A 12,947-nucleotide genomic window follows, 5' to 3' on the forward strand; every position below is an offset into this window, starting at 1 on the left:
TCACAAAAATCCAAACATGGACGTAAACCGCCGTCCTTTTTTTTAACAAAGAAGAATCCAACTGCCTCAGGTGACTTAGAAGGTCTAATGTGACCAGCAGCCAAGCTAGTCTGTATGTACTCCTCCAAGGCCTTTCTTTCAGGGATAGTCAGATTAAACAAGCGACTTTTGGGAAGAGTAGCACCCGGAACAAACTCAATGGCACAATCATAATCCCTATGAGGAGGTAAAACTTGCGACTCCTCCTCCGAAAAAACCCTCCAAAAATCTTGAATAGGTACAGGTAATTCACCTTTTTCCACAGCCGCAATGCGAACATTACAACATTTATCATAGTACTTCGGACTCCAAGACTTAATCACATTAGTAGACCAGTCCAGTAAAGGATTGTGCAGTCTTAACCAAGGCAATCCTAGAACAACTGGAGAGGGCAAATTATCCAAAACAACCAAGTCCAAAAATTCTTGGTGATTTCCATTGATAGTGAGAGGAAATGCTGCAGTCTTGTGAGTAATACAATTCAAAGGAGTGTTATCAATTGCAACCACAGAAATAGGTGATGACAAAGGTTTGGATTTCAATTTAAGGTTTTCCAAAAACCCTTTATCAATCACATTAAGTGTTGAACCACAATCTACAAATACCTGAAATCCAATCAAATCCCCTTGCAGAGTAGTACTCCCAGAAAGAAATACTCCTGCAGAGGGTAAACAAGCCATACCGGCGTAACTGACCTTTTTTTTTTCTTTATTTAAGCGACGCTCACAATACTTAATCAAATGGTCATTTTTACCACAATAAAGACACAAACCATCGGCGAATCTCCGATCTCTTTCCTGAGAGCGGAGTGACATCTCCCCAAGCTCCATTGGTTCTCCGCTGTCAGAGCAGATTTTCTGGGAACTAGGACCTGAAGTAACAGGAGTCTTTACATCATTAACCCTGGACCTCAGTCTCCTGTCTATACGAACAGCGAACTGCATAGCTTCCTGCAGAGTCTCAGGTGCAGGGAATGCAATTAGCAAATCCTTAACCCTTTCACTCAGACCAGCAAGAAATACACATTTTAATGCAGAATCATTCCATTTAACTTCTGAAGCCAACCTTCTAAAGTGTGTGCAATAAATTTCAACATCATCTGACCCTGATCCAAACGTCTAAGTTCTGATTCAGCAGATGAGATTCGATCAGGATCGTCATATAATAGCCCCATAGCAGAAAAAAATTCTTCAACATAATTTAAACACGGATCATTAGGTTGGAGAGAAAAGGCCCACCCCTGTGGTTCATTGCGCAAAAGTGACATAATAAAACCAATGCACTGTGATTCATTCCCAGAGGATCTTGGTCTCAAACGAAAATATAACAAACAAGCATTTTTAAAGGAAAAAAAATCTTGGTGTTTACCATAAAAAACATCAGGCAGTCCTACCTTCGGTTCCACAAAATGCGCTCCCGGACAGCTACTCACGTGTTGCTGAAGATCGGCCACCTCCAGAGACAATCCCTGCAGGGGTTGAGCCAAATCCTGGACAGAAACCATACTGATCCCTGAATTTCTTTCCTTTTATTTTATTTATTTATTTTTTTGGGCTGGACTTACTGTTATTATCTGCAACAAAACTAAGGAAAGATAAGGAAACCTGTCCCTACAATAGACTAAGCTGAATCCCTACGATGTAGCAGGCTGCATGTTCTTTGTGAACAGACCCGCCTTCGTCCTCGGCTAGTCTGAACGGAGACCTATAGAATTAAGGGAGGGGTCCCTAAAAGGACTAAGGACTGGGACAAAAATGGGACACCTCCTAAACAGAAGTTGTTGCAGAGCCAAAAGGACAAACTGACAAAAAGTACTGACATTCCCAGAGGACCAAGAACTGACAGAGGTAGGCACCGAAGCACCTGGCTAGAGAGACAGTCAAAACAACACTGAAGTCCAAAGCCAGAAGGGCGGAGCTGGAATATATAGGCAGCTGGTCACGTAACCGCAAAACACAAGATAGAAAAAACGAACAGGAGGGTTCTAACATCGGCCTTTTCTGAGCATTTCGTTTTCTCCTTTTGCATAACACGATTAATATGTGCAGTAGACTGGTGTGATCAATAGGGAAAGACTAAGAACTCTAAGCTTTTCAAGCTTCCATTTCAAGACATCGTTGAGCTATAGGACATCAGTAATTTATATATATATACACATATAGTGGGGAAAATAAGTATTTGATACACTGTCGATTTTGCAAGTTTTCCCACGTACAAAGAATGGAGAGTATTTCCGGTGACTACCTCTTGAAGCTCATCAAGAGAATGCCAAGAGTGTGCAAAGCAGTCATCAAAGCAAAAGGTGGCTACTTTGAAGAACCTAGAATATAAGACATATTTTCAGTTGTTTCACACTTTTTTGTTAAGTATATAATTCCACATGTGTTAATTCATAGTTTTAATGCCTTCAGTGTGAATGTACAATTTTCAAAGTCATGAAAATACAGAAAAATCTTTAAATGAGAAGGTGTGTCCAAACATTTGGTCTGTACTGTACTTCATTTTCTGGGACAATTTCAAGGGTGCCAACATTTTCAGTCATGACTGTATATACCTCCCCTATTCATAAACTTTTACAGTTGTCAATTTCGGTTTTAATTTCGACATTTACGTTTTTGGATTCACTCACTGATTTTTCTTGCAAGGAGGAAGGATTAAAATAATTAAAATGTGCTCACCCAATGCTCACTCAAAATATGAATTGGCCCATCAGTGAGTTATTTGAGATTGTATATGTATTACCTAAAGGACAGTGATTGTTGTTCTTCATGTAATGCATATACAGTATTAAAAAACAACTGAATTTAAATAATGTTATCTTTTCAATTGTTCAATCATTTTCTATTGAGGCAGGCATTCTTTATTTCTCTTTTTTTCTTTTCATGCTGTCTTTTGTGCTAAATTTACTTTGCTGTTAGACTCAGTGCATTCTATGGAGGCAAAACACTGTCAGCACAATTCTAAGTCCGGCATTAGCAGACTATTCAGTTTTCTTTGAATCATGCAGCAGCTATTCACATTCAAATTGTTTAGCTTCACAAAGAAATAAAAAAACACTATATAAAGAAGAATTGTGTTACTGTTATGTTGCACTTTGGTTTAGAACCCCCTCAATAAACCATCATGGGAAAGGTAAGTTATGTAAATATGCAGAAAAATGTAAATTTCAAATATTTTGGGGGCAGTTGTGTGACAGTTGTGCTCAATGAACATGTTCACAATCATTAAACTATACATACATACATACACATATGCATACATTCATACATATTTGCAGAAATGCATTTAAATCATTACTATTGCATCTCCATTGTAATATCATGATTAGAGTTTGCATTTATTTGCTTTATTTTTTTTAATCACTAGTGCAATACTATTTTATATTCTTTATTAATGCTCACTGCACTTTGCAGTTACATGCCCATAATGAATTAGAAAAAACAAAATTTTCCCCAAAACATGTCAATAAGGTATTTTAAACTAAAATGTCTGAAAACAAACATGGTGTGAATATATTCATATCTGCATATATACATGCATACACATAAAAGATCATTTTTAAACCAAAGCATATTTTGGCCAGTTTTTCACGGTGTGGTGGGGAAGCTAACCAGTAGAACCAGAGGAAAGGGTTATATACACAACTGTATATGAGGTGAGAAATTGGTAGTTGAGTATATTCATTCTTTTATTTTCGAGAGCCTCCTGTATATTTTTACATTTTTAAATTCAGGGATGGAAAGCTGAATAATAAATTTCATATGTTGTTGTAACCTTTTTTCTCCTGAACTGCACATAGTAAGATCTCTAGATATTAGGACTGTGCCAATGTGTGTCCACTCATGCAAGTGAATATGCCCATTTTGTAACTACATAGCTCTTCAGTTCTATAGCAAGACAGATAGTGTTTTTTCTGCCTCATAAAGATTGTGGTATTTTCCAGCAGATCATAGTATGGCAGGACACAAAAGCTGTATGACTTCATAATAGAACACATATGGCCTTGATGTGCTGCTTAACTGCTTTTCTGAAAGTGTTTTTTGTGTGTTTAAGACTAAATTCACATATGCGTTTAATTTCATAAAATATTCTTTCCAAACACAGGAATGGATATGTTTCCTTTTTCCCTGGATTCTCTTTTAGACTTTCATTATTGCTATACTATTTATTGAAATGTAAAAATAATGTTGTGTTGTTCTTTCCACTCTAGATCATCTTCTATGAGGACAGAAACTTCCAGGGTCGCTCTTATGAGTGCAGCTCTGACTGTTCTGAACTTAACTCGTACTTCAGCCGCTGTAATTCCATCCGCGTGGAAAATGGAAATTGGATGCTGTATGAGCACCCCAACTATAGGGGCAATCAGTATTTCCTGAAAAAAGGAGAGTATCCCGACTTTTCTCACTGGACAAGCCATAATGACTCTATTAGGTCTTGTCGCATAATTCCACAAGTAAGTTTTCAAAGGGAGTTTACAATTTTATCAGCATATCTCTGCTTACAATCTCTGTTTCTGCAATGGCTTAAGAAAGTGGTATTACAAGGCAATAGACTTACAGTATATTAGTCATGTAAGGGATACAGTGAATTTCTAACAAGGTGAATAAACCTCTATTATTAAAAATTATACCTTTATAAATACTATTAAAAGAAAAAGAAAAATACACTTGGCAATTCCTATCCAACAAATACTTATACATATGTGACTCGCCCCCTGGGCGGTGGGGCACTCGGAACCGGGCTTCAGTGTGATGATGGGGGTAGTAGTGGCAACCCGATCCCGTGGCTCAGGGTGGTCAGGCCAAATGCTGTGGCAGTGTATTTGTAGGTTTTGAATGTCTGACTATGCCACCTGTGGATTGCGGTCAGGGAGGACTGCCGCTGCAAGGCAGACCGCTGAGGCTGATGTAGATATGCAGCACAGGGATAGGATAACTCCCCACGGGAAGAGTGTAGCCTCAGGGCAGCATAGGAGAATGCTGGGGGTGGTGGTGCAGGGCATCCCAGTACCGTTAGTGCTGGCGCGGTAAGAAACACAAAGACAACGTGTTGCAGTCCAGGGTCTTTTACTCACAGTTTGTATACTCCAAGCCACTTCGGTACAGGTAATGACTGCCCAAGCCGTGCTGCGTCCACCAGGTGAGGGGCTCGGTCAACCCCCAGGCAATTCAAGAGTATGGCACAGGACTCCCTTCTGTCCTTTCTCTGGCTCATGCCCCACCAATGATCAAACTTCTGTCCAGCTGCCGCGGATCTATTCGGGCAAACGTGGGCCCCGTTTTCTGCTATCCTATATGGTGCCTTCCTAGCAGGTTTGGCGGGGGGTCGCACCGATAAATGATCACAACCTCCGGTTCTTGGCTGAGGATTATTTGCCTCCACCAACTTAGGATCCGGTACCTTTTTCTTGCCTGACCCGTCACCCGTTATCTCCTGGGTCCTTAGGGTCCCTTCTACCTTCGTGCTTCTGAGCCTTTCTACTTCTTGGTTCCTTCTCTTTCTGTTCTGTTCCTCTCTCTCCTCTCTCTCGCCCTGCCCATGTCCCTGGGCCTGGCTCTGGAGCAGAGCTACTGCAGAGCCTCTGCTCCCTGTCTTCTCCTCACAGACTGAACTTCTCTTTCTGCACCCAGAACTAAGATGGTGCCCGCCTTATATACCTCCTCCTCTGTGTGTGAGCTTAGGTGACCAGCACCCAATGAGCTCATACCTATGCTCAGAAACCGTCCCCTTCTGCTCCTACACCACTGGGTTTTCCTCCCCCCTCCCCACTCCAGCCAGGGACATAGTCAGATGTGCCTTTATATATATAAATGGGAGCACTGTAGAGCTGTCCCCCGGAAATGGGGTGTGTGTGGTGTATGCAGCTAACTGAGCCCTGGTCCATACTCCATCCTTACCTGGGAGTGGAATATCACACCTCTGGTTGAGGTGCAATACCCCTGTAGCAACCGAACCCTCAGGGTGCTACATTCCCCCCTGGTAAACCACAGCACGTCCTCGAGCTGGAAAAGAGTAAAGGCATTTGATTACAAGACATGTAAAACTTTTTCAATAACTTTTTACGTTAGAAAACGGACAACATTGTTCAATTCCCTTTTTGGTAAACACTAGTCTCTTTTACAACATTTTTCTTTTACTAGATATTGTTAATACTACCGGAACTCTTATGTCATATAAATCATTCTAATTATCATGTAGCAGCATATAAAACTTTTCATATAAAACATTTTCAAGTAAACTCTGATTCACTGGCCACGGTGCAACTTGCAACCAGGTGTCCATTTTTCTTAAAGGTGCCAAAGTCTAGCAAACTTCTCCTGAGGTAGACGTTGCAGTCCTTTTATAAAACCAATAGGGGGCGCTTTAGGAAGCCCAACTATTTACAGGGACGGCCGCTCTCAGTCCTCGGCCAGGTAGGGAAGGGGATGGCTGTTCTCAGTCCTCAGCCAGACTGGGAGAGGGGAGTGGCTGCTCTCAGTCCTCAGCCAGGTAAGGAAAGGGGGCAACTTTTAACAGTTCCATATCAGTCCCAACGGGGACCACGCTCTAAGCGGAAACAGTCCCAAAACAGTCTCTGTACCCTGACGGGTAACTATGTACACTGGCGCTTCTCCACTTCACTGTGAATGCTGACCTCCATATGCGCCTTGCTCCTGGTAATCTTCAGGCCCATCCGGGCCCTCTTGATATCCTTGGGCAGAGTAGTCTTGCTCTTCCTCCTCTGCTACTCTATGGATGTGTAAGGCGTACCACCCCTTTACGCCTTGGTGTCGGGTGTAGGACACCATGTCTCCAGGATACAAATCCCGTCCACGATGACCCTCCGGCAGGTGGCTCTCGACATCCCTCCGGGTCACGAACACGTCGCTGATGGTGTTCGGGTCTCTGATGAAACCCCAGCCGTGCTCCATTTGGAACTTGACGACAGTCCCGGTGGCTCGGGGACCGTGGGCTGCTCGGGGGTCTCGCCGGGTTCTCATTTTCTGTTCCGCACTTTAAACTTGTAACTTCTCTTGCTTTACGCGCCGCTCCCTTTGCTCCCTTTCAAACATCGCCAACTGCTGGCGGCTAGATTCCCGTCGGCGGGCTGCGGCTTCCCGCGTTTCCTGTGCGAACCCGATCAAGTCCTCTCCGGTCGGGTCCCACTCATACTGGGCGTCCTCCATCGGGGGCTGGGAGACTTCCAGAGGCTCCGGAGCAGGTATGAGGGGCTCAGGTGGTACTCCGGCCTCCCCGTACGGGCCTCTCCTCCGCCAAGAATTAACCCTTCCGGGCGGCCAGATAAAGGGTTCTCCATCTGGACCCGTATGTTGGGTGAACAGGTCCGCGCCCAGAGGTGGTATCATAGAGGTCGGGGGCACGGGCGGGATAGCGGCGCCTGGAGGTACTCGGCCTTGCGATCAGGCCTGCCGTGGACATCTTCTGATCACGCCCGGGGTCAGAGGGTACGGTGCGGGGCGGGGCTCGCCGGTGGTGTCGGCGGCCTGGGGACCTGTTGGAAGCGGTGGAGGCACGGTGACAGTGATGGTTCCCTGGGCTTCGGGCTCCGCAACAGGATACAGGGGCAGGTTGACGGCCCCATGACTTGGGGTAAGGACGCCTCCGTTACCTGCTTCCGCTGCTACGGCCTCCTCTACGGCATCGTCCTCGGCATCCGATCTGTTCTCACCGCCCTCGGAGGCAGGCGTGCTGCTGGGTGGTAGCAGCGTCCCTTGCAGCTGGGTCATGGCCCGCCGGGCCATCACCTCCTTCCACCTGGTGAGGACGTCCCGCTGCGCTCGGACCATCCTCCAGTCCAGCTCCTCCAGCGCAGTCCGCATGAACTCCGGGTCTTCTTTGGGGAGCTGTGCTATTAGTTCCGTGAGTCTGCATGGGGCTCGGCCGGCAGTCGGCCACGCGCCAGGGTGCTGGAGCTGGTTCCTGTCTCCATCTCTGAGTGCGGCCTGGTGAGACTGATCCAAACCACACCCTGCCCCACAGTTTTATTCTCTTTCCGCCCCCTTTTGGGGTGGTCTTGGGGCAATCTGCTGACAATTACTTTCAGGGGCAGCCCCCCCACCTTAATGGACATCTCCTCAGCCGCACTCATGGCTGTTGGGGGTGGGCTCCTTTTTGGCGCCATTCTGGGACCTGGCCCACGATAGGAGGTGGCTTCCTGTTGTCTTTTGGCACGCACATTATGGCGTCCATTCTTCTGGGGTGGGCGCCATCTTTAATACAGTGAAACAGTCTCTTTTCAGGCGTGCAATACCCGTTTGTGGCGGGTTGGTCACGATCCTGCCGACTACGCCAAAAGCTGACTCGCCCCCTGGGCCGTGGGGCACTCGGAATCGGGCTTCAGTGTGATGATGGGGGTAGTAGTGGCAACCCGATCCCGTGGCTCAGGGTGGTCAGGCCAAATGCTGTGGCAGTGTATTTGTAGGTTTTGAATGTCCGACTACGCCACCCGTGGATTGCGGTCAGGGAGGACCGCCGCTACAAGGCAGACCGCTGAGGCTGATGTAGATATGCAGCACAGGGATAGGATAACTCCTCACGGGAAGAGTGTAGCCTCAGGGCAGTGTAGGAGAATTCTGGGGGTGGTGGTGCAGGGTGTCCCAGTACCGTTAGTGCTGGCGCGGTAAGAAACACAAAGACAATGTGTTGCAGTCCAGGGTCTTTTACTCACAGTTCGTATACTCCAAGCCACTTCTGTACAGGTGATGACTGCCCAAGCCGTGCTGCGTCCACCAGGTGAGGGGCTCGGTCAACCCCCAGGCAATTCAAGATTATGGCACAGGACTCCCTTCTGTCCTTTCTCTGGCTCATGCCCCACCAGTGACCAAACTTCTGTCCAGCTGCCGCGGATCTATGCGGGCAAACGTGGGCCCCGTTTTCCGCTATCCTATATGGTGCCTTCCTAGCAGGTTTGGCGGGGGGTCGCACCGCTAAATGATCACGACCTCCGGTTCTTGGATGAGGATTATTTGCCTCCACCAACTTAGGATCCGGTACCTTTTTCTTGCCTGACCCGTCACCCGTTATCTCCTGGGTCCTTAGGGTCCCTTCTACCTTCGTGTTTCTGAGGCTTTCTAGTTCTTGGTTCCTTCTCTTTCTGTTCTGTTCCTCTCTCCCCTCTGTCTCGCCCTGCCCGCGTCCCGGGGCCTGGCTCTGGAGCAGAACTCCTGCAGAGCCTCTGCTCCCTGTCTTCTCTTCACAGACTGAACTTCTCTTTCTGCACCCAGAACTAAGATGGTGCCCGCCTTATATACCTCCTCCTTTGTGTGTGAGCTCAGGTGACCAGCACCCAATGAGCTCCTACCTATGCTCAGAAACCGTCCCCTTCTGCTCCTACACCATTGGGTTGTCCTCCCCCCTCCCCACTCCAGCCAGGGACATAGTCAGATGTGCCTGCATATATATTTAAATGGGAGCACTGTAGAGCTGTCCCCTGGAAATGGTGTGTGTGTGGTGTATGCAGCTAACTGAGCCCTGGTCCATACTCCATCCTTACCCGGGAGTGGAATATCACACCTCTGGTTGAGGTGCAATACCCCTGTAGCAACCGAACCCTCGGGGCGCTACATATATCTATGTGGTGACCAAATAATATCCTATAAATACGTCACATAGTATTAATTGGATATTATTTGGTCACCGCATAGATATATGTAAAAGTATTTGTTGGATATGAATTACAAAGTTTATTTCCTTTTTCTTTTAATAGTATAAAGGTATAATTTGTAATAATATGGATTTATTCTCCTCTTTAGAAATATTATGAGGCACTACCCCAGATTATATACTGAGGTTCAAAAATGTCTGCACTGCAACCCTAAATTTAGTTTTTGGTGGCTCAGGGCTACAGTGTGTTATGTTACTCTTCTTGGGACTCAGTGAGGAGAGGGACATTGTCAAGAATATTGATGTCCTTTGATGGATCCTTTGGATACCTAATTAGCAGGTGTAATTTGATTTCTAGTTAGAGTAAACAGGTTACCTTAAAATAAGAAAACAAAAAAAGTACATTGCCACCATTATTTTTTATCCCTAGTTTTGTAATATTTCCTACATGCAATATGAACTATTGTTAAAGAGGTCTAACTAGTGATTAAAATGCAATTATGGACCTCATTTATCCAGGCAACAGATGGCAACCAACAAGTTTACCTTAAATTATATGATGACAGGTCACTATGAGCAACAACAGCATTTTTTTTGTAGTAGGAATATTGATAGAAAAGGCATAAAGACTGATTAAAAAAGTGTTTGTGCCAAACATGTTGAAAAATTACAAAATATTTGCACAACATGCCAGAATAAACCAGATCTGTAAAAATGGGCGGATCTGGGAGAAGCCAGGGCGAGACATAGCGTGGCTATACCTGCCATCAAATTCATTATAACTGAATGCATCCTTGATTGGAGAAGCATTTCAGTGAGTTGCGGGGTGGCGCACACCACAACGAGATTGCACCAAATCCATTAAATGGTGTGCACGTCTTAATAAATTTGGTGCATTGTACTCCAGTGAGCCCTTCATTAAGAATGGCATGCACAAGGACTGTCTTAATAAATTGGCTCCAAAGTGAGTAATAAATGTGTTCACAATATTTCAATATGTTCCAGAATGGTTGTAGGCTGAGTCAGGAGGACATAGATTTTGACACTTTTGAGAGTATTATTAATAAATTAACCTTCTTATTCTTTAAGCACCGTGGTACATTCAGAATTAGGATTTATGAGAAAGAAGACTTCCATGGTGCAATGCAAGAGTTTACTGAAGATTGTCCACACGTACGCGAAGAATTCAGATATCCTGATATATACTCCTGCAATGTCCTGGAAGGCCACTGGATCTTTTTTGAGGAGCATAACTACAGAGGACGTCAGTACTACCTGAGACCTGCAGAGTACAGAAGATATAACGACTGGGGAGCAATTAACTCCAGGGTTGGATCCTTTAGACGTGTTCAAGATTTCTTCTGAAAATCAGGCTCTTTATTTGCTCTTTGTCTATAATAAAAAATTAAACACAAAAACCTTCTTATGTTTCTTTTTTACTTTTTTGACTATGCTATGAAGCAATTTCCTGTAAGTCCATTTGACATGATTAAAATTACTATTTAATCATACTTATCTTTAGCATGTTAACATTAAATTAAAGGGCTTTTCTAACTTCATAAATGGGATATATTATAGGATAGTGTTTGAAAATACAAACAAATTTGCATTTCACGGTTTATTAAAATTTTCAGCACTTCAAATGTTAACAGTTTTCTTTTGTTTTGTTCACAGCTTGTTGCCTGGGAGACCAAGCAAAGCTACTAGACAGCAGAACATCTGCATTGGTTAAAAGCTCTTCTCTACTGAGGTTGTAAGTACTGTTTTGAAGCTGACCATTGATCAATTGGGCATTCTCTTATCTCCTAATTCTGGCCAGCTTCAGTGCAGCGCTTGCAAGCTAGACAGCTGTATTGGTCAGTCTCCTTTGCAATTAGCTGGAAACTAAATAAAAGTGTTTAAAGGGGTTGTTCACTCCTTTATATTACCTCCCCAATGTATCCCCCCGGGGCCCCTAAGACTTTTTGTAAATACCTTGTGTTGCAGATAAAGCCTGTGAGCGGCGCTATCACTGGCCGCTCACAGGCATCACGTGACCGCCGGCTACAGCCGGCTCTGACATCCGCTGATGTCACGACAAGTGCTGGCAGCAGCTGGGGGTCATTGTCTTCCTGGTTCCACGGTGGATGCCAGGCTGTGGGCGGGGTTACCCCGCCGCATCACACCCGGCATCCACCGCACGCTATGCCTCTCCCCATTAATTGGGAAAGTGCACCGTGGATGCTGGGTGTGACGCGGGGTTAACCCCACCCACAACCCAGCAGCCACCGCAGGAACCCCAGCGTTGAGTCACGCCTCACTTGTCGTGACGTCAGCATGCGGTCACCTGATGCCTGTGAGTGGCCACCGATAGCGCCACTCACATTATCTGCAACATAGGGTATTATCTGCAACATAGGGTATTTACAAAAAGTCTTAGTGGCCCTGGGGGATACACAGGGGGGCATTATAAAGTAGTGTACAACTTCTTTAAATCATGAGAATGGCTGCTGTGATATGCAGTAAATTGCAAAAGTGCCTGTTTTGCAAACAATATCTGACACCTATGAAGAAGAGAACAACACTTTAGCAAGAAAGTGAAACTTTGTAACAAATCTAAGAAATTCATTCATGTCATACTTTACGTATGCTTCTCTTGATTACTTTCATAGCAGAAATAGCTACTTCATCAAAAGATAGTTAGAACTGCAGTAAAACTCCATCAACTACAATCTCATTTAGATACCATATATTTGACCCTTATAAGCATTAAGTAACTCTTTTGAGCGGTACAAGAGGTCTGCAGAATTTTTTTAACTATTTTTAATGCTTACATGTAACATTAACATTTACCTATCATTTTAGTGTTTTGTTTAAAAGGGCTGTTACATGGCTTAAAAAGTGCATTACAATCACTTTTTTTTACTAATGTAGAACTCAAAATCTCTTTCTACTACTATTTTTCCACATACTCAATAGTAAAAATAATGACTGTAGAAATTGTTATGCACACGCCCGGACTAACTGGCGTGTGCGGGTGTTGTGGTTCCACTGGACCATGGACCGGAGAGTGCCTGGAGGGGCGTGACTAAGTATCTGGCCGATCCGACCAAGGTGACACGACGGCATACGACGCCAGTGCACCAGGGAGAAACCGGGCAGAGGGACCAGGTGCTACTCCAGGTCAAACTCCGGACACGGGGGTTGACCCACACTGGGATTACTGGAACAGGCAGGTTAGGCTGGCACAGACTGGTGGATGTAAGCAAACACGGCAGGTATGCAGATGGGTGGATAGAGGCGAGTATGCAGGCAGGGAGGTATTG

At 45.0% G+C, this 12,947-nt stretch overlaps 1 protein-coding gene across 2 annotated transcripts; it reads left to right on the forward strand.

Annotated features, from left to right (window-relative positions):
- The first annotated feature begins 559 nt into the window (after window positions 1-559).
- LOC141160795 (gamma-crystallin-1-like) lies at window positions 560-11,007 on the forward strand. Of its 2 annotated transcripts, none has more exons than XM_073645582.1 (3): window positions 560-568; window positions 4,250-4,492; window positions 10,732-11,007. In XM_073645582.1, the coding sequence occupies exons 1-3, from the start codon at window positions 560-562 to the stop codon at window positions 11,005-11,007; spliced, it is 528 nt and encodes a 175-aa protein (XP_073501683.1). The 2 variants fall into 2 exon arrangements, with proteins under 2 accessions (XP_073501683.1, XP_073501682.1); XM_073645581.1 differs by lacking the exon at window positions 560-568 and adding an exon at window positions 3,163-3,171.
- The last annotated feature ends 1,940 nt before the right edge of the window (window positions 11,008-12,947 follow it).

This window comes from Phyllobates terribilis, unplaced genomic scaffold (assembly GCF_046119375.1).
Source record: "Phyllobates terribilis strain yellow unplaced genomic scaffold, ASM4611937v1 Scaffold_9__5_contigs__length_417890890, whole genome shotgun sequence".
Classification (NCBI taxonomy): domain Eukaryota; kingdom Metazoa; phylum Chordata; class Amphibia; order Anura; family Dendrobatidae; genus Phyllobates; species Phyllobates terribilis.

What these genes read in the sequence shown, in the direction of transcription:
- LOC141160795 (XM_073645582.1), top strand. An exon ending in CTTGTCGCATAATTCCACAA is followed by an intron (nt 4,493 to 10,731) that starts GTAAGTTTTCAA and finishes TTATTCTTTAAG; the next exon opens with CACCGTGGTACATTCAGAAT.